Here is an 18,744-nt window from a genome sequence, read left to right on the forward strand (position 1 = left end):
ATATTCGATGTTGTCTATTTTTTTTAATTTTTAACAATAATAAAGAAGATAAGAATGCCTGCCACGAAACATGTCAATTGAATTTACAAAAAAAAAATAAGTTTTAAGATATAAATTTGAAGATCCGAAGGAGTCCCTTATACTATCAATAAGTGATATTCTTTGAAATAAAATTTAAACATTAAAAATATTATAATTTAAAAGAAGTCCGAAAAGTAGTAAACCGTTAATGTAAGTATGTTATATTGTTGAAATTGCAGTATAATTTGATAATTATTATAAGTAACCTGATATGAATATGAGTCTTTTTACAAGTTTTGGAATATTTTGCAATGTCAAAACATCACATAATGTTTATATCACAAATATTAAATATTACTACATTTTATCAAGGATTTTTGTATGCAAGACAATTCGTGCTTTTTTAACTCAAGCTTTCTCTTATTTAATAGCCCAAAATTTTCGTTTCTCATCATCACATCATTTAAATTTTTAGGTTTCACAAACATTTTATTTTTTATTTTGACGTGTAAATTACACGAAATAGCATTTAATAAACTTAGTCTTACACAGATCGTTATTCTTTAAAATTTTATAATAATTTTATTTGTAATAAATGTTTCTTATGAGAAACTCATAGACGATACGACACTATTGAAATTTATGCAATGCTTAATCGCTTAATTTTACCAATGTATTGATAGCGACTAGTGCATTAAAATCTCAGCGTACTGTTGCATTCTATAATTTTCCAAATCATGTGAAAAGTGAAACCCCTCACCGGTAAGTTTAATATAAATTTTAAACATTCGAATGAACAGTCCTCCTCCTCACTGGAAATCGTATAACGTCTAAAGAAGTACGATTAGTGCACTATTATATTTTTACACTGGAAGTCATCACCACACCAGTTGGAAAACAGACGCATTCCCTGTGGAAAGCGTGATTAGTGCACTATAGTTCTCTCAGTCCACTTACACCTTATATAACCAGTCAATATTTATATACTGACTATTATATAATCTTATAAAGTACTAGTGCACTATATTTCTTCCACCTGGTGAGTCCGCACTCACTACTTATGTAACCGTCTTTAATAACAGTCTGTATGTAAAAAAGTGCACTAGAGTTCTTGATGAGTCGACTCACCAGCTATTCAACCACAGGAGCAGTTAATCAATCGCTTCGTACCGTTCCTCCGCTTCAGTGGCTGTCTCGGCCACGGGCAGAGCCCTACGCGGGGGCTCCGGGGCTGCGCCCTCGCGGGCTGGCGATGGGGAACGGCGCTCCTGGCTGCTGTTGCTCGTGTTGCTGCTGCTGCCTGTGAGTGGTGTAGGTTGGAGATTAGTTTTGTGCGTGGGGGGAGGGGAATAGTAAAATAACTTTAAAGAATGTAAGGATAAATATCGTTGATACTAAAGCTGGGTATCGACTTCGCGCTCCTGGCGCGCGCGCCATGAATGACCGCGCCGAGAGTGCGTTCCGCGGAGCGCGTTCCAAATAATTGAAGTATATCAACTAAGCGCGCCTGGCGCGCGTGGCAACTGTTCCAGTGTTTGACCGTTCATCATGGAAGCTAGTCGTGTACTAGCAGCAGCACCATTTTTTTCTTTAAATCCGGCACAGGGACTCCCATTTCACTACTGATTTCTCTCCAACCAATAAATCGCTCAGAGAAGATCTCTAAGCGATTTATTATGATACGAAGAAATTTTACTGTTCCACAAAACTTCTTTCGTACCATATATGTAGCTGAATTAATTTACGGCAACTTTGGTTATCCATAATAATTATTACTCGGAGCGCAACAAACACAAAAAATACGACAAACCCGTCTCCATTGGCGCGCGCGCCACGTTTGATGCGCGGTAAAAAACCGACACCCGACGGAACGGACCGCTCCGCGTTCGACCGCTCCAACGAACATTTTGGCGCGCGTTCCAAACTGGTATCCATTTCACGCGGCTGGAGCGCGCGCCAATGTTCGACCTCTTGGAGCGCGAAGTCGATACCCACCTTAAGATCATAGGTAGTTGACTGAATTATAAAAATCTGAATTGAAAAATAAATAAACGTTATTTTCTTTCAAAAGTTTAAGAAAGTTTCTGTCCGACACCGTCCGTAAATTCATGGATACTATGCGCAAAGGGCGCTATCGAATGAGCGGGCGTTGCGCTGCGAGTGAGCGCGTTACGTGCAATCGATAGCGAGGCTAGTCACACTGAGGGGTGTGTATAAGCTATGACCTGTGGACGGTGGGGGTGCGCGCGCGGCTAGCGGTATTTGATCAAGCGCCGCTTCCCGGGCTCCATCTACTATGCCCTTGCGTGCACTTGTATAGGGTAAAATAATTTTGAGGAAAAATATACACGAAAACTGTTTTTTTTTTTTTTTTAATTGAATTTACGTTCAATCAGTGAAACCAAACCACTGGTTTCAAGGATAACAGTGTTTACATTAACAGCCTGTATATGAAATGAAATGCATAGTTAAATGGATTTAAGTAACGTTTACGATAAGAGTGAAATAAAAATGAGGAGGTGTAATAAAAATAAAATTGTCAAAATATTTTTTTAGTTCACGGGCCACTAAACAGCTGGAACTCCAACTGCGCGGGGCACTCCAGGTGCACGAGGTGCACACCTGCACCTGCAGAGCCACTCACCTTGCGGCGCGAGCCTGTCCCCGCCCTCGGCGCGCTGCTTCTTGGCGGCCGGGTCCTCGCGCTCCACCTGCGCGGGGCACTCCAGGTGCACGAGGTGCACACCTGCACCTGCAGAGCCACTCACCTTGCGGCGCGAGCCTGTCCCCGCCCTCGGCGCGCTGCTTCTTGGCGGCCGGGTCCTCGCGCTCCACCTGCGCGGGGCACTCCAGGTGCACGAGGTGCACACCTGCACCTGCAGAGCCACTCACCTTGCGGCGCGAGCCTGTCCCCGCCCTCGGCGCGCTGCTTCTTGGCGGCCGGGTCCTCGCGCTCCACCTGCGCGGGGCACTCCAGGTGCACGAGGTGCACACCTGCACCTGCAGAGCCACTCACCTTGCGGCGCGAGCCTGTCCCCGCCCTCGGCGCGCTGCTTCTTGGCGGCCGGGTCCTCGCGCTCCACCTGCGCGGGGCACTCCAGGTGCACGAGGTGCACACCTGCACCTGCAGAGCCACTCACCTTGCGGCGCGAGCCTGTCCCCGCCCTCGGCGCGCTGCTTCTTGGCGGCCGGGTCCTCGCGCTCCACCTGCGCGGGGCACTCCAGGTGCACGAGGTGGAACACCTGCACATGATCAAACTCCAGCCTCCGTATAGACATTATTTCATAGCGCACACAAAGTCAAGTGAAAAGTTAACCGTTCGGAATACTTAAATTTAAAGATTTTTTATGGTAACTTTTTCAGGTGTCTAAGAATAGGTTTTTTTTAACCATCACCGAATTTATTATCATTACTTAATTAAAAAACAAAAATAATTTTTGCAAACAACTTAAAGGGCCCAATTCATAAAAATGTTTACATTATTTAGAACCAACAAAATGAGACCCGTGGATGTACAGGCCGATTAAGAAGAGCTGGAACGTCAACACATTTACACATTGCACATGTGTAGTGTCTGTGAAGACGCGCGCGGCGTGACGTCATACTGCATGCGCATCATGAAAAGTCTGCCCGTCTCTCTCGCGCGCAGATTAGCTTAGGAGGGTGAAGGGGACAATTATTGTTTTTAATTTGCAATAGTTTATAAATACAGGGTGATGTGATTTAAACAAAGACGTTAGGTACATCTACTACTAACTATATACGACAAGATACTTCGCGGCAGGCGGATTAGAATATTATTTTACTTTACCTAGGTTAAATTATGTAATCATTATAATAAGTTTTGTAAACAAAATGTAAACGCCGTTAAAATTTTCATGCATAGCTGAACAATACAGCTTTTATTGTAATGTAGCCTTATCTCTTACGTGCTAGGGTTTCGCTTGTATTGTTTCTTGGGAGTGAGCGCACGTGTTATTTGTACTGTTTTATCGTTATTTTGAATATTATGACAAGAAATATTATGAAAAGATGCCAGCTTTCCTTAATCGACCTGTACATATGGTCGTGTATTTTGGTCCTTCGAGTCGGATTGATACAATCATTCAGTACAAAATATTAGTTATGAAAATCGCTTATTGCTTACATCTTGTCATTTGCAAGAAATTTCCATGTTATCAAATTCAATACTCACTTCATTGACAGAATTGTTTGTGCCGACGACACGGATGATGGACACCGGCCGGGGAGAGAAGTAAATTACTTGCCAAGACCTAAAAAGATTATTATAGGTACTTACTCAAAACACACATGAATATAGATAAACACAATTATGTGTATCAAACTATAATGTTAGTTAATAAAGAATACAGTTTAGACTTCAATACGATATCTCACGACTACCCTCACTGTAATTAATTGTGAGGGTAGTTGTGAGATATCGTATTCAAGTCTGAACAGCTGTATGCTTGCATGAATAGGAATACACTTTTAATTATTTTGGTTTTGTGTGGCGAGTATTGCCAAGTATATTTGTGTGCATGATGTGTGCGTGTGTTGTGTGTGTTGGCGTGCATGTATGTTTGTGTACGTACCTGCAATGATCCCTCGTCCGATCAGCCACCATATCCCAATGCCAGTAATTGATAGACACCTCGACGTAGTACGAGTAGTGCCGGTAGTCGCAGTCCCAGAGCAGCATGCGTATGGAGGACAGCAGGTAGGGCTGCGCGAGCTGCACCACGATGGCGCCCGAGCCGAGCTGGTGGCACGTGTAGCCCTGCTCCCAGTCGTAGTGCTCCGTGTCGCCGTTTAGTAAGGCGTTACGGGAGCGACTGTGTACCATTGAGGTATTATTACAGAAATATTTTGGAACAAAGTTCCTTATCGCGTGATGTGAAAGGGGGCTAGACGGAAAAAATTCTCACGAAAAGTTGTAACGACACTTTCTCTGTCTGTCTCCCTCTCTCATAGAAAGAAAGTCAGCTATTTTAGTAACTTCGTTCCATCCGGGTGTCCCTTGGCACTTCTCAAAACTTTTATTTATTACATTTGATTCAGGTAACAGACAATAAATTGAACGGATCCATAGAATATGTATTTTACAGACTAACACACACACATTAATAATATGAGTCAATTTAATGGTAAGAAGTGGAGACGTAGGTCAGGAAGGTAGATTTTTGAATATGATGCAGTTTGAGTATTGACAAAAGCAGTAACTCTAGTAATGCGTAATTATGGATGATGTTCGTGTATAACAATAAAAATTATCCTAAAAGTAACACTTTTAATAATTATCGTAACTAAGCAATTTTTTATGGACTAAACCATTAAAATCCACAAACGTTTGAGATGAATCGTGACAGAAATCCTGAAAGTTCAATATAACCTTTTTTCCTTGTCTCTCCTATTGCTGGGTGTTGGCAAAAATAATAATATATTATTATGTTCACAGTGAAAACACTATGAGAAGGCATTTTCATTTATCTTTAGTCAATAAGATTTTTTTGTTTTATATAAGAGATATTATCTCTGTCTTTGTCTCTGTATGTTTTCCAATAAAGAAAAAAAAATGTGTGCGTGTACTAGTGTACACACGTAAGAAGTGAAACTTCTTTATGACCTTATTTTTCAAAAAATAATTTCCTGAAGCAACTTTACAGAAATACGTCGAATCACGCGTGGTAGGGATAAGAAAAAGATGGCGCGTAACGGAAAAATGTCACGCGTAACGAAAAATTGTTACACTAAATTTTTTTCCAACCCCGATAAAGAAGTTTCACTTCAATAAAATAACCCCCCTCCCCCCTACATATAACCCCCACGCACCTGATGCCCTCAGCGACGACAGCAGAGAGGTCGACGGTGGCCACGTTGTGTACCGGCTTGATGAGCCCGTCGCACAGCGGCGGCACGCGAGCCGTGTGCATGGCTTCGAGCGACACCGCGTGGAACACCTAACATGTAATACCACACTTAAAGTTAAAGCCAATTGTTAACGAAACTGACGTAAAAACAGCTCTCAAAAAGCTAGTTATAATAACTTTAACAAAAGTTTGAATAATAGTTTAGGAAACGGTCGTAATAACAGCTTAGGAAGTGGTCGACGGTGGTAATAAGAGATTACGAAACGGTCGTGATAAGAGATTACGAAACGGTCGTAATAGCAGCTTAGGAAGTGGTCGTAATAAGATATTACGAAACGGTCGTAATGAGAGATTACGAAATGGTCGTAATAGCAGCTTAGGAAACGGTCGTAATAATAGCTAACAGAAAGCTTGCAATGGGACTAAAAAAAATTGCGTGATAACCACTTTTGTCGAAAGTTCATAAATTGTAATAAAAAGCATATTAAATGTGATGCTATCAGGAACTTTAAGATATCTGGTAACAGATAAAGGTATTCAGGGTAAGGGGTGGATAGTTCTTAGCGTAAATATTATTAAAAAATGATATACCAACAGATTACTTACAGTATTCGCTAGTGTTTTACATCAAATACCTTGTTGACCGTGTTGCTGGTGCCCACGATCTTGATGTACTGCACGACCCTGGGCTCGAAGTACAGGTTCTGCCAGGAGCGGCAGAAGTAGTTGCTGTGGTCGATCACGCGCACCCAGTCCTTTTGGTCGATCGATACTTCTATGTAGTATGCGTATGATCTGTAAATATAAGGATAAGATTAATAAACAGAGAGAAAGCAGCTTTTACCGGAAATATTTTGTTTGGTAGACCACATTCTGGTGACTGAGCAAAGATCGAAATGGAGCCCAATTTCAAACTTTATTCGGGTAATGTTAATAAGTCTTCACATTATCCGAATAAAGTTTGCAAGTCGTGTATGCAAACAACAATAATTTGAACCAAAATTATACACACAAAGTTAAAATAAGCTGTACAAATAGGCGGCCTTATTGCTAATTTTCTGTTTGGTCAGTATGTGGAAGTGATTCTTGTTCATTTTAAGCCGCTGATTTTAATTGTAATAGACTTATATCGACAAAATATTACATTCTAAGGAACATTTTGTGTCAGAATTCAGTTTTTGAAGTGAAAACTTCTTTAGCGGCGTTGGGTATAAAATCTTAAACTCGCGTCAGGACACGTGGCCTGATCGAAAAAGCGTAAGACGGATTTTTTTTTAGCCCGTATATTCGTAATTGTATTGGTATGCGCGTATTGGTATGCGTAAGACGGATACCATTCCAAAATATCAAACATGCTGAACGTTAATAATCAAGTTTTCACTTCTGCCAGCACTCCCGGAGTGCAACCCGTCTTTTTAGGGTTCCGTACCTCAAAAGGAAAAAACGGAACCCTTATAGGATCACTTTGTTGTCCGTCTGTCCGTCCGTCCGTCTGTCAAGACCCTTTTTCTCAGGAACGCGTGGAGGTATGAAGCTGAAATTTATATCAATTACTCAGGTCTACTGTCCCTTGAAGCTGTGAAAAAATCAAACTTCTAAGCCAACACAATCAAAAGATACAGCCGTTTATGCCGCAAATTTTCGACACTTGCAAGGGAATCAAAACCTAAAGGGTACTTCCAGTCGACCTAGAATCTTGAAATTTGGCATGAAGCAACGTTTTATAGCATACATAAAGGAAAAATTCCGAAAACCTTAAATTTTTAGTTACATTACAAAATATATATTTATTTTTTAATAAATATAAACTTATTACTTTTTTCCTCATGAACGCGTAGAGCTATCAAGTTGAAATTCATATCAAATACTTAGATCTAATTGCCTTTAACCCGTGAAAAAAAAAATTGCAGGTTTGTACGGAACCCTCGGTGCGCGAGTCCGACTCGCACTTGGCCGGTTTTTTCAGTATGTGGAAGTGATTCTTGTTCATTTTAAGCCGCTAATTTTAATTGCAATAGACTTATATCGACAAAATATACACTCCCGGAGTGCAACCCGTCTTTTTTTTAGCTAGCTTTTTTCGCTATTAAGAAAATCTTTTCCCACCTATTGTCCCTATCCCAGAGCAGCAGCCGCAGATGATTGATGATGGTAGTGGTGGCCAATCGCACCACAATACCCGGGTTATCCGGCGCGTCGGATATCGTGTGCCGCGTGTACCCGTGCTCCATGTCGTAGTTGTCCACGTCCCCGTCTAGGAGTGCTCCCCTCATGTCACCGGTGAGGACTCGGGCACCGCGTTTTGCGGTGGCTACGTTTTCTTCTGGCACTGTTGGGAGGGAAATAGAAAGATGACAATTTTGAAATAAAGAAAAAAAAACATTGACAACAAAACGTGACACATTACAAAGTAGACAATAAAAAAAACCATACAAATAACATATTTTGCCGTGTTTTGCTGTCGCTACCTTCACAGAAGCGAATTTTTTTTATTAATGTGGTGAACCATGGGGAGGAAAATTGTGAAGGATTATATTTTTTGCCATGTTTTACTGTCTGAACGTTCTCTTATGACAATGTGATGCGAAACATTTTATATGAATGTGGTAATAGATAGAACATTCCAGCCTTGTTAAAGTAGGTGGATATGAACTTTTTAAGTGAGACCTAATATTTTGGAAAATAAAGGCATTGACAATACATTGTCTCCATACAAAAAATATACATTAAAAGCTCCCTAATTAGTTCTAGGAACTGATTTTATCTATTGCTATCTCTTGTGGACTACTATATTCAAAACTGAACTACAAGTAAGGATTGTTTTGTTCTCCCAATGTCTAAATTGCCCAAGATATTGAACTCACACAAGAGCCCTCTATGCGGCAGACCAGTGCTATTGGTCTGCGTCTTCTCTTGTATAGCATCCAGCAGCATATCAGGTGTCACGAGGGAAAAGGGTCGTACAACTGTGAGCAGTTCCTCCAGGCTCATCAGGGTTAGACGAACGCACTTTAGGATCTTCTCCTGAAAGATAATTGATAGATGAGAGATTTACTTTGGAAATATTTATTTGGACAAATTGACTTTGACTTCGAAATACTACTTGGGAATTATTTCTAATGGTGAAAGGTCTACAAATAGAAGAAAAAAGAGAGGCTTTGTGTAAAAAGTAAAGGATTAAAAATATATATCATTCGTAATTCGTGTATTTAGCAAACACGAATTACGAATCGGAACGTCACGTCACGTCACGTCAAGCAATATGAACTTCATTTTTAGAAAAGGTTATTTTTCAATATATTCAATACCCTACACTCACTGATTGTGCCATCCCGCTCTCTGATTTGACCCACTGCTGGTTGGCATTGAACCAGTTACACACAGCCTTGAATATATCTACTTCTGGGGCGAAGAACGAGTCCCTCTCTAGTAGACCTTGCAGCGCTTCCTGGTAAATACATACATATTTTTTGTAATGAGGTGTACAATTAAATCATTAAGCTGGTAATTTACTGGAATCCTGTTTTATTTTGTTACAAACCATAAACTATACCTTTAGAAGGAAATTATTAGCAACATCTTTAGCAGTCAATTTAATCATTTGGCAATACTTACGACGGACAACTGAAGGAAAGTGTCGTGCTGTAAGACTTCCGTGGCATTCCTGTCCAGGAAGTTATAGCAGTAGTCCATCAATGCTTCCAGACCGTACAATCTGTGAATAATTGTAATTGTTGGTGATAACATTGAAGACCAGACCGCACTAGGCGTAACTACGCGGCAGCGTAGCGACGCGACAAAGCTTAATATAATTTCTATGAAACTGTATGAGGTATACTGACTATGGGACAAAGAAATTACGCGCCACGGCGCTGCACGACATAATTTTACCAAATCGGAAAATATATCGCGACGCTTCCCAAAGTTACGCCTAGTGCGGTCTGACCATTCTAGAGTTACCAGAATAATTATTATTTTCAGTTTAGATCGAGAATTTCATAATATTTATTGGACAAATTGAATACATTTCCTCCCCACCGGGTTACGGGTACCGATAGTGTAAAACACTTCAAAGCTCATGGATATACCAATATACAACTAAAACAAACATACGGTAATTTAAACCACATCAATACATATTGTGATTTGTGATGTACAGGGAACACGTATAAATAACTCCAAGTCAAGCAGACAACTGTTTATTGTTAATTATCTTAGAACTACCATATCATAATACCACAAATATCGGTACCAATCGAAAATGCTTAGACTAATCACAAACGCTCCTTGGTATGTTACAAACCAACAGTTACACCACGATCTTAAAATTCGAACAGTTAAAGACGAAATCAAGCACTCTATGAGCTCCTACAAAAAAAGACTTGATAAACATCCCAATGCTTTGGCCATGGATTTAATGAAAAACGACACAAGATTCCAAAGACTTAAAAGAAAAGCTCCCATAGATTTATAAGAAAAGAAAAAAAAAAGTAATAACGGCTGGCATCACTGGATCGCTCGCCCTACAAGTCTCAATACATTCATAACCAAGTGCTGAATGTTCTATGAACAGATTGCATTTACACATACATAAAAAAAAAAAAAAAAAAAAAAATATCGGTACCTGGCAGCATCCAGCACAGCGCAAACATTCCTGAGCGCCAGCACTTGTCGCAAGTAATCCGATATGGCCGCTTCCAATTTCTGGAAGTTAAACTGGTGAGCCAGACCCAGCATGTCTAACACTGTGTCCTCGCGGAGGAGGGATAGACCCATGTGACCTGCGTACAGGAAAGTTTGTAAATGTAAGTGCTCAACGCTGATTCTGGGAATAATTAATCTAATGTGTAATATAATGCAACCTATATAGAAAATATTCCATACCTGAATACACATAGCGCAGGAGAGCTTTGAAAGCTTGCAACGGCGCTTGTAGCTCTACTTCAGACTAGAATAATATAAAAATTATAATTCATAGGATGCTTGTTGTAATAAGTTTAGCAGTGCTAAATTTAAAACTCAAGTAAAAAATTTATTTGTTCAGAGAGCCTATTACAGTGTTAAGGAATAGATGGAAGATGAAAATCCATGTAGGGTTTTCGCGTAAGAACCACAGGTCAGTTCTTTGGCATATTATGATATATTACGTAGTTAGATATAAGTTACATTTTATGGAAATTGAATTGTAATATTCACATGATTTTAAATAAAAGAGCAACTATGAAGTTTCTTGCCGGTTTTTCTCCATAGATACTGTTTTCCGAATCGGTGGTAAATGTTAAAAATATGTAATGACGATTCGAAAGTGCTTCTAAAAGAAGTCTAATTAAATAAATAAATGTTTGAGTTTGAGTTTAACATGTAAATAACAAAATTTTTATTCTTTTCAATACAAAAACCATAGTTTGGTTTTGTCCTTATCACCTAGAGTAAATAAATGTCACCTTTAAACATATGTGAGTAACAGTTCTATTCAAATATATACAAAAACAAACTGAATATCTGAGACAGATAGCAATATGTTAAGCACTTTTTATTAATATGTTTCAATGTAATTTTAGAAAATTTATTATTTGTCATTTTTAACAAAGAACATTTTTAACAAAGAATTCAGTGCATTGACACTGTACCGTAAAATATGGACACTTCATATTAATGTGACTTTCCTAATTGCGCTAACGTCGCGTGCGCAGTTCGCGCGAAGGTCGTTTAGTCGAATTTCACCTTTTTATTTTATTGTTTGCGTCCAAAACTAAATTCCGGATTTATTAAATAAAGTTAACATTTTTACGAATTGTGACTTTATTACATTATCGTTGAAATCAGGTTGAACTAAAAATTGTTTTAAAATATTTATCTTTGCTAGGAAAGAAATATAGCTTAAATTTTTCACATTTCATCCAGATTTAAGTTTCAGAAGTATAGAAAATCCACAATAGTCTTCTTACCTGATTAGACTCTCGCATCCCTCCATACAGCAAAGCCCTGAAGTAATCGCTACTCGCAGCTAGAATAACCTTGTGCGCGGGGATCCTCTGTCCCTCTACTATTAGTGTCACATCTGAGTACTCTGATGACAGGCATAGTGACCCGATGTGCTCTGACAAGTGACCTGTTGAGCATTTGTTTACTGGTTAGCTGCTTCTACTCATAACTCAGGCCCCGGAATCACAGACATAATAGAAAATCTATTGTGTCGTGGACCAATCGGGCCGTTCGGGGCTCAATGGGTTAATGAAATCATGTATTTGATGTTCCCAGGGCAGTATGTACTGGCATCTAGGCTTTAATGTTCATAAACATTCAACCTATATGTGTCAGTTTGAGAATATTTATCTTATAAGTAAATTTAGTCTGGCAAGCTATTAAAGCTATCTAAATTCTCTTTTTTATCACGAAGAGCTTAATAGTTTACAGATTGTAAAACATAATGATTATTCATTGGTGCATTTCATATTATGTTAACAGTATAGTGTATAAATTATGTTAACAGTCAGCATCTGCAAGATATTTAAAGGTTTACTTACTGATATGTTCAATTTCACCAACACGAGTGCTACAGCCGCTGTTGACGGACATGTAGTGGTGCTGGTTGGTCATCTTGTCCATCTTGCTCGCTTATAAGTTACAACCTGTTTCAAAATTATACCTTGATCTTGATAAATCTAATTTTTCGTTGTTGTCTCTAATTATATTCGCGCTTTGTCTTCAAGATTAGTAACGTTAGTAGGTATTTATATTGTATATAACACATGTAGTACGCATACGTGAAACCACTTCATTGAGAATAAAAAAAAAAAGAAAGAATTTATTTTGGCTATGGCAACATTGCAAAAATAAAATAGGAATTTCAAATTTTTACCCCCACCTCCGGCTGTTACCTGCTCGTTGACGCTCGCGGGACTCAGCTTCATTCGTATTCCAGTGTTCACCACTTCTACACATATTCTAATGTTAAATCATAATGTCGAAACGTGGTAGTGAAGATACGAGCTTAGATTTTGTTTTAAACAAAATAAGAAAATTGGAAAAAGAAGTGAAGCGTTCACGCCGCGAAAGACGCAATGGTTTTTCACTTTCTTCATCTTCATCTTCAAGTACGTCGTCCTCGTCATCAAGAGCGCCTTCCCCTAATCAAGATGAAACAATAAATCGTAAGTACCCTCACAAAATATAATAACGAATGTACCAGATCAGTCTGAGGGACTGTTTCGCCACATTCATATTTTTACTTGCAAGTATGTTAACTTTATGCTTCAGAGTTGTCTGTGGGACAATCTCGCGCATACCTAATTTGCCTAGCTTGTTTAAAATGCACCAGGGTTGTCTGAAGGACTCTCCCGCCGCATTTAATAAATGAAGGCCTTAATAAACCACTTTGAATACATAGATGGTTAACACGATGCTTTCTTGTTTCAGATCAAGAAACGCTTGTAGATGAACCACCAGCGTCGGTAACAGAGGTTGTTGAGGTAATTACACCAGACGAATCGGAAAACATAGACATCCAAGATATTTTGGGTGTCGATCCAACGGTGACCTTAGAATATGGACCAGAAATCCATAAAGACGTGGCGAGTCGATTCGCCCATATAGCTACCACAGGATTAGATAAAGACACTCGAAAAGAACTGTCCAATAAATATTTGATTCCTGAAAACTGCACCAGCATAGCTGCTCCTCAGCTTAACCCTGAGATTAAAGGAGTTCTCTTCGATCAAGTAATAAAACGAGATAAAGCGATTGAGGGTAGACAAAAATTAATGGCTGTTGGTATTACGGCTTTGGGCAAAATTATATCTACCCAGCTCAGTTGCAAAGACAAAAACAACGATCTTATAAAAGAACTCATGGACATCGGCCGTATATTTTGTGACATTCAACATTCAGATTCCGAATGTCGACGCAATTTCGCTCTTTACTCGGTCAAGAAAGAGTTGAAAGAACAATTATCAACTACAAAAATTGATAAGTTTCTTTTTGGAAGTAATCTTTTAGAAACAGTCAAGACGGCTAAAGCTATATCAAAATCTTCCTCTGATCTGAAACCTGACGCTCCAAAGAAGCCTAAGTCCAACCCAACACCTAGTACTTCTGGCAAGCCTTTAAACTGGAAAACGAGGACTCCGGCTCGCAGGCAGCCGCCGGGCCCTCGGTCGCGTCACCAGCAGCCTGCAGCACAGAGCGCACCGGCTCGAGGGAACTCGTCGCAGAGCTACACACAGCGGCCGAAGCCCTCTCGCCGACATTAAACACGGTAAGCTATGCCGGAAGGCTAGCACTTTTTTATAATAGTTGGTCTTTGATAACATCAGATCAGTCTATTTTATCTTGGATACGAGGGTACAATATCCCTTTTAATCGACCTGTTTATCAATCATGCATTCCCATGCAAACCAAATTTTCAGAAACTGAAACCATACATTTGATTGATATTCTTAAAAATTTATTAGAAATAGGTGCGATTTCTGAATGCCTACCCTGTCAGAATCAATATATCTCTCCAGTCTTTTTAATACCGAAACCGAACGGTAAAATGAGATTTATTCTTAATTTGAAAACATTAAATAAATATATAGACACACAACATTTTAAACTCGAGGATATTCGCACTGCTCTTAAATTGATTTCTAAAGATTGCTATATAGCAACTTTAGATCTTAAAGACGCTTATTTTTTGATAAATATTCACCCAGATTCACGAAAATACCTTAGATTTCAAATAAATAATAAATTGTATGAATTTAACGTATTACCGTTCGGTTTATGTACTGCACCATACATATTTACAAAAATAATGAAGCCTGTCATAAAATTATTACGGTCTTGTGGTTATTTGTCATCTATTTATCTCGACGATATTTTTTTTAACCGGTTTTTCTTATAAAGAATGTATTCAAAATATTGAAATCACTCAAATGTTATTAAAATCCTTGGGTTTTATCATTAATGAAGAGAAAAGTGTAAAAATACCCTCTATGTCTTGCAAATATTTAGGTTATATTATAGATACCCACAAATGGCAGTTAAGTTTACCCCATGACAAAAGATTTAAGATAAAGTCTTTGTTGCAAAAAATTAAAACGTTAAAACGTTTTAAAATCCGAATATTCGCCCAATTATTAGGTAAATTAGTATCCGCATGTCCGGCTATAGAATATGGTTGGCTGTATACGAAACAACTAGAACGTTGTAAATATCTTAATTTACTAGGTAACAACGATTATGAGCGATATATGACTTTACCAAATTCATTGTTGCCGGATATAAATTGGTGGTTAAATACCATTGATCATTCAGTGCATAGGATAAGGGATGAAAATTATGTCTTAGAAATATATACTGACGCCTCAACTACGGGATGGGGCGCAGCGTGCAACGGGGAAACAGCATGTGGTCGATGGTCTGACGCTGAAAAATCCTTACATATTAATCGACTTGAACTTTTAGCTGCATATTTTGGGCTAAAAATTTTTTCAAAACATCACCGTGGCTGTCAAATATTACTTCGAATTGACAATACCACTGCTGTGAGTTATATTAATAGAATGGGAGGTGTTCAATACCCTCATTTAAATAAAATTACTAAAGACATATGGCAATGGTGTGAATCCAAGAAAATTCATATTTTTGCTTCGTATATTAAGTCGAAAGATAACGTCTTAGCCGATAGAGAGTCTAGACGTACTCATCCTGATATAGAATGGGAGTTATCTTGCACAGGTTTTCAAAAAATTAAAGACATATTTCCTTTACCACAAATCGATTTATTTGCAACACGTCTAAATAAAAAATGTAATACCTACGTTTCATGGCATAGAGACCCACATGCTCATTCTATAGATGCGTTTACTATAGATTGGTCAAAATATTTTTTCTATGCTTTCCCACCAATAGCTATGATTCTTAAAGTTTTAAGAAAAATCATATCAGATCAGGCTGAAGGTATTGTGGTTGTGCCAGACTGGCCAACACAGCCATGGTATCCCCTTTTTATGCGTTTAGTTTTATCCGATCTTATCAGATTAAATTCTGATGACGTCATTATACCCTGTTCCAGGAACCTTCAAACCAACATTACCCTGGTTGCCGCTATATTGTCCGGACCGCGTTGTTACAACAATGTGTCCCCATCTCAGCTGTAGACATCACAATGGCGTCCCTTTCAGAAAATACATTAAAACAATACGAGGTCTGTTTTAAACGGTGGTTTACCTTTTGTAAAGAAAATAATGTTAACATGTTTGAGACATCCATACCAATTATTTTAGAATTTCTTACAAATCTTTTTCACTCTGGTGCTCAATACGGCACAATAAATAGCCATAGGTCAGCTCTTTCATTAATTTTCGGAAATATTTCCGATGATGAAAGAATTATTCGTTTTTGTAAAGGGGTATATAAATTAAGACCTCCTTTACCGAAATATAATGTTACATGGGATGCCAGCATTGTTCTAAATCATTTAGCAACTATGTTCCCAAACGAAAACTTAACTCTTGAGGCACTTTCAAAAAAGTGCATCACTTTACTTGCCCTGGTAACAGCTCATAGAGTGCAAACGTTGTCTAAAATAAAGATCGATCAAATAGTTTATCAAAATAGTAAAATAATTATAAAAATTACTGATTTCATTAAAACTTCTAAAGCCGGTACTAAACAACCGATTTTACATTTACCCTTCTTTAATGATAGACCCGAGATCTGCCCCGCTAAAACCCTTGATATTTATATAAACAAAACTAAGGGTATACGAAAAACTGATCATCTGTTTATAGGATTTCGTAAACCATATAATTGTGTCACAACACAAACTCTTAGTCGATGGATAAAGTCTACTTTGAAAGACAGTGGAATTGACGTCTCTATATTTTCTTCGCATAGCACCCGCCATGCGGCTACATCTATGGCCCATAAACTAGGAGTAAACCTAGACATAATACGACAAACTGCGGGTTGGAGCGGCAACTCCACTGCCTTTGCGCAATTTTATAATCGGCCTGTAATTAACAGTGATGATGATTTGTTGTTTGCAAGAACAATATGTTCAATTTAATTGTATTAAGGTTTAAGTTGATTTTTATTTTTGAATTATAAAATGATTATGTACCTACATTGTTATCAAAATAAAGGTTGATATCATTAAAACGCCTTCATTTTTCTCGATATTTCCTATTACCTCTCTCAACATCTACATGTGTTATATACAATATAAATACCTACTAACGTTACTAATCTTGAAGACAAAGCGCGAATATAATTAATGATTAAACGAACTTACCTGTACGTGAAGTTCAATCATAATTATATGAAGCGCTTTGTCTGAAAAGATTAGTAACACCCACCCACCCTGAATTGCCCTAGGAAATAGGAAATATCTCAGGTCTCTAGACTCTAAACTAAATGAAGCTGAGTCCCGCGAGCGTCAACGAGCAGGTAACAGCCGGAGGTGGGGGTAAAAATTTGAAATTCCTATTTTATTTTTGCAATGTTGCCATAGCCAAAATAAATTCTTTCTTTTTTTTTTTATTCTCAATGAAGTGGTTTCACGTATGCGTACTACATGTGTTATATACAATATAAATACCTACTAACGTTACTAATCTTTTCAGACAAAGCGCTTCATATAATTATGATTGAACTTCACGTACAGGTAAGTTCGTTTAATCATTAATAATAACATAGATGCAGTAATGTGTATATCATGTACCAAATAGCTTTTAAAAAAAATATGTTGAAAAAAATCTTCACAATAATGCTCAATTGTACATGATTGAGTCTACGAACGATTACAAATATGTATACGTTGTATCTAATGGACAGTGTAAACGAAATTCATAACTGTGTCATAGCACACATTATTCTGTATTTGGAACTTTCTAGAGATCTTATAAGTTATAATCGAAAGTTAAATTGTATGCAGTGAAGATTCCTAAGATCGAAGTGCTAAAACATGTTTCGATAAATATATATAAATAAAAACTCACCTAATGATATCGTTTAACATTGATGATAATTCATACATACGACGTATAAATAAATATTGAATAATTTACACGATTGCTCACAGCATTTCACGTTAATCAATTATCTTTACTTAAATGTTATCTATATTAAAATTTTATATCCTTAATTGTAAGGTTGATTATTAAATAAATAAGCAAATGAATTACGAAAATATTGCGACGGCACTTCATGAAAAATATTTTGATTTCAGTATGTTTTTGCTGTCAAGCACCTGTCAAGTGTCATATAACATCCTATAGAACGCTTGTCAAAAAAGATAATAAAATTAAAAAATCGAAATGAAGTAAGTTTGCAATAAATCAATAAAAAAAAATATTCAACAGTATTTTATTGGGAGAAAACGAATTATTTAATTTAATAACTTGGAAACTGCTAATAGAAAATCAGAATTTTAAGTTTTAATAATGTGCTGCATTTATATTATAATAGTTATGAAATTTTGATTCAGCAGTAAAAGTGTGGAGTGGATTTTATGTTAGATAAATCCATTTTTTTTTGGGTTAAATTATTGAGATTTTATCATGGTATACGTATGTATTGCATTGTTGTACGTGTATCCGATCGGTAAACTTATGTATAACGGAAGCTCTGAGGAACCATTATATACTGAGAAAAGAACAACGAATGAAAACTAGATCCCTCTCATTTCCGCTTATCGTTTAGTGTTTTTTATATTCAATTTTATGCTGAAAATTTGTTTCATTCAATTACAATTGCGTAACGATATGAAAAATAACGATAAATTTAATTAATACTTGCAAAATTTGTAATTGTTGATCTACATCAAATAAAAATAAAATATTTTATCGTGGCTGCGATAACATA

The 18,744-nt window shown here is 37.6% G+C and overlaps 2 protein-coding genes across 3 annotated transcripts; one reads left to right on the top strand and one right to left on the bottom strand.

Annotated features, from left to right (window-relative positions):
* Positions 1-626: 626 nt before the first annotated feature.
* Positions 627-18,120, bottom strand: LOC149905533 (BTB/POZ domain-containing protein 9-like). Of its 2 annotated transcripts, XM_090105571.1 has the most exons (15): positions 17,880-18,120; positions 12,420-12,524; positions 11,841-12,004; positions 10,777-10,840; positions 10,517-10,673; positions 9,508-9,607; positions 9,212-9,340; positions 8,757-8,916; positions 7,999-8,221; positions 6,528-6,687; positions 5,855-5,982; positions 4,618-4,857; positions 4,218-4,296; positions 3,155-3,279; positions 627-1,302 (listed from the first exon to the last, which is right to left on the bottom strand). In XM_090105571.1, exons 2-15 carry the CDS (start codon positions 12,499-12,501, stop codon positions 1,173-1,175), a joined length of 1,941 nt encoding a protein of 646 aa, XP_089961697.1. In that variant the 5' UTR covers positions 12,502-12,524; positions 17,880-18,120; the 3' UTR covers positions 627-1,172. The 2 variants fall into 2 exon arrangements, with proteins under 2 accessions (XP_089961697.1, XP_089961696.1); XM_090105570.1 differs by lacking the exon at positions 627-1,302 and having other exon boundaries at positions 2,920-3,264.
* On the top strand, positions 12,587-17,544 carry LOC149905534 (uncharacterized). The gene is made up of 2 exons (XM_090105812.1): positions 12,587-13,046; positions 13,312-17,544. Exons 1-2 carry the CDS (start codon positions 12,857-12,859, stop codon positions 14,142-14,144), a joined length of 1,023 nt encoding a protein of 340 aa, XP_089961938.1. The 5' UTR covers positions 12,587-12,856; the 3' UTR covers positions 14,145-17,544.
* Positions 18,121-18,744: the final 624 nt, after the last annotated feature.

Source organism: Colias eurytheme, chromosome 9 (assembly GCF_061535395.1).
Source record: "Colias eurytheme isolate Ceu_HAF_F1 chromosome 9, ilColEury1 Martin Lab GWU primary, whole genome shotgun sequence".
NCBI lineage: Eukaryota > Metazoa > Arthropoda > Insecta > Lepidoptera > Pieridae > Colias > Colias eurytheme.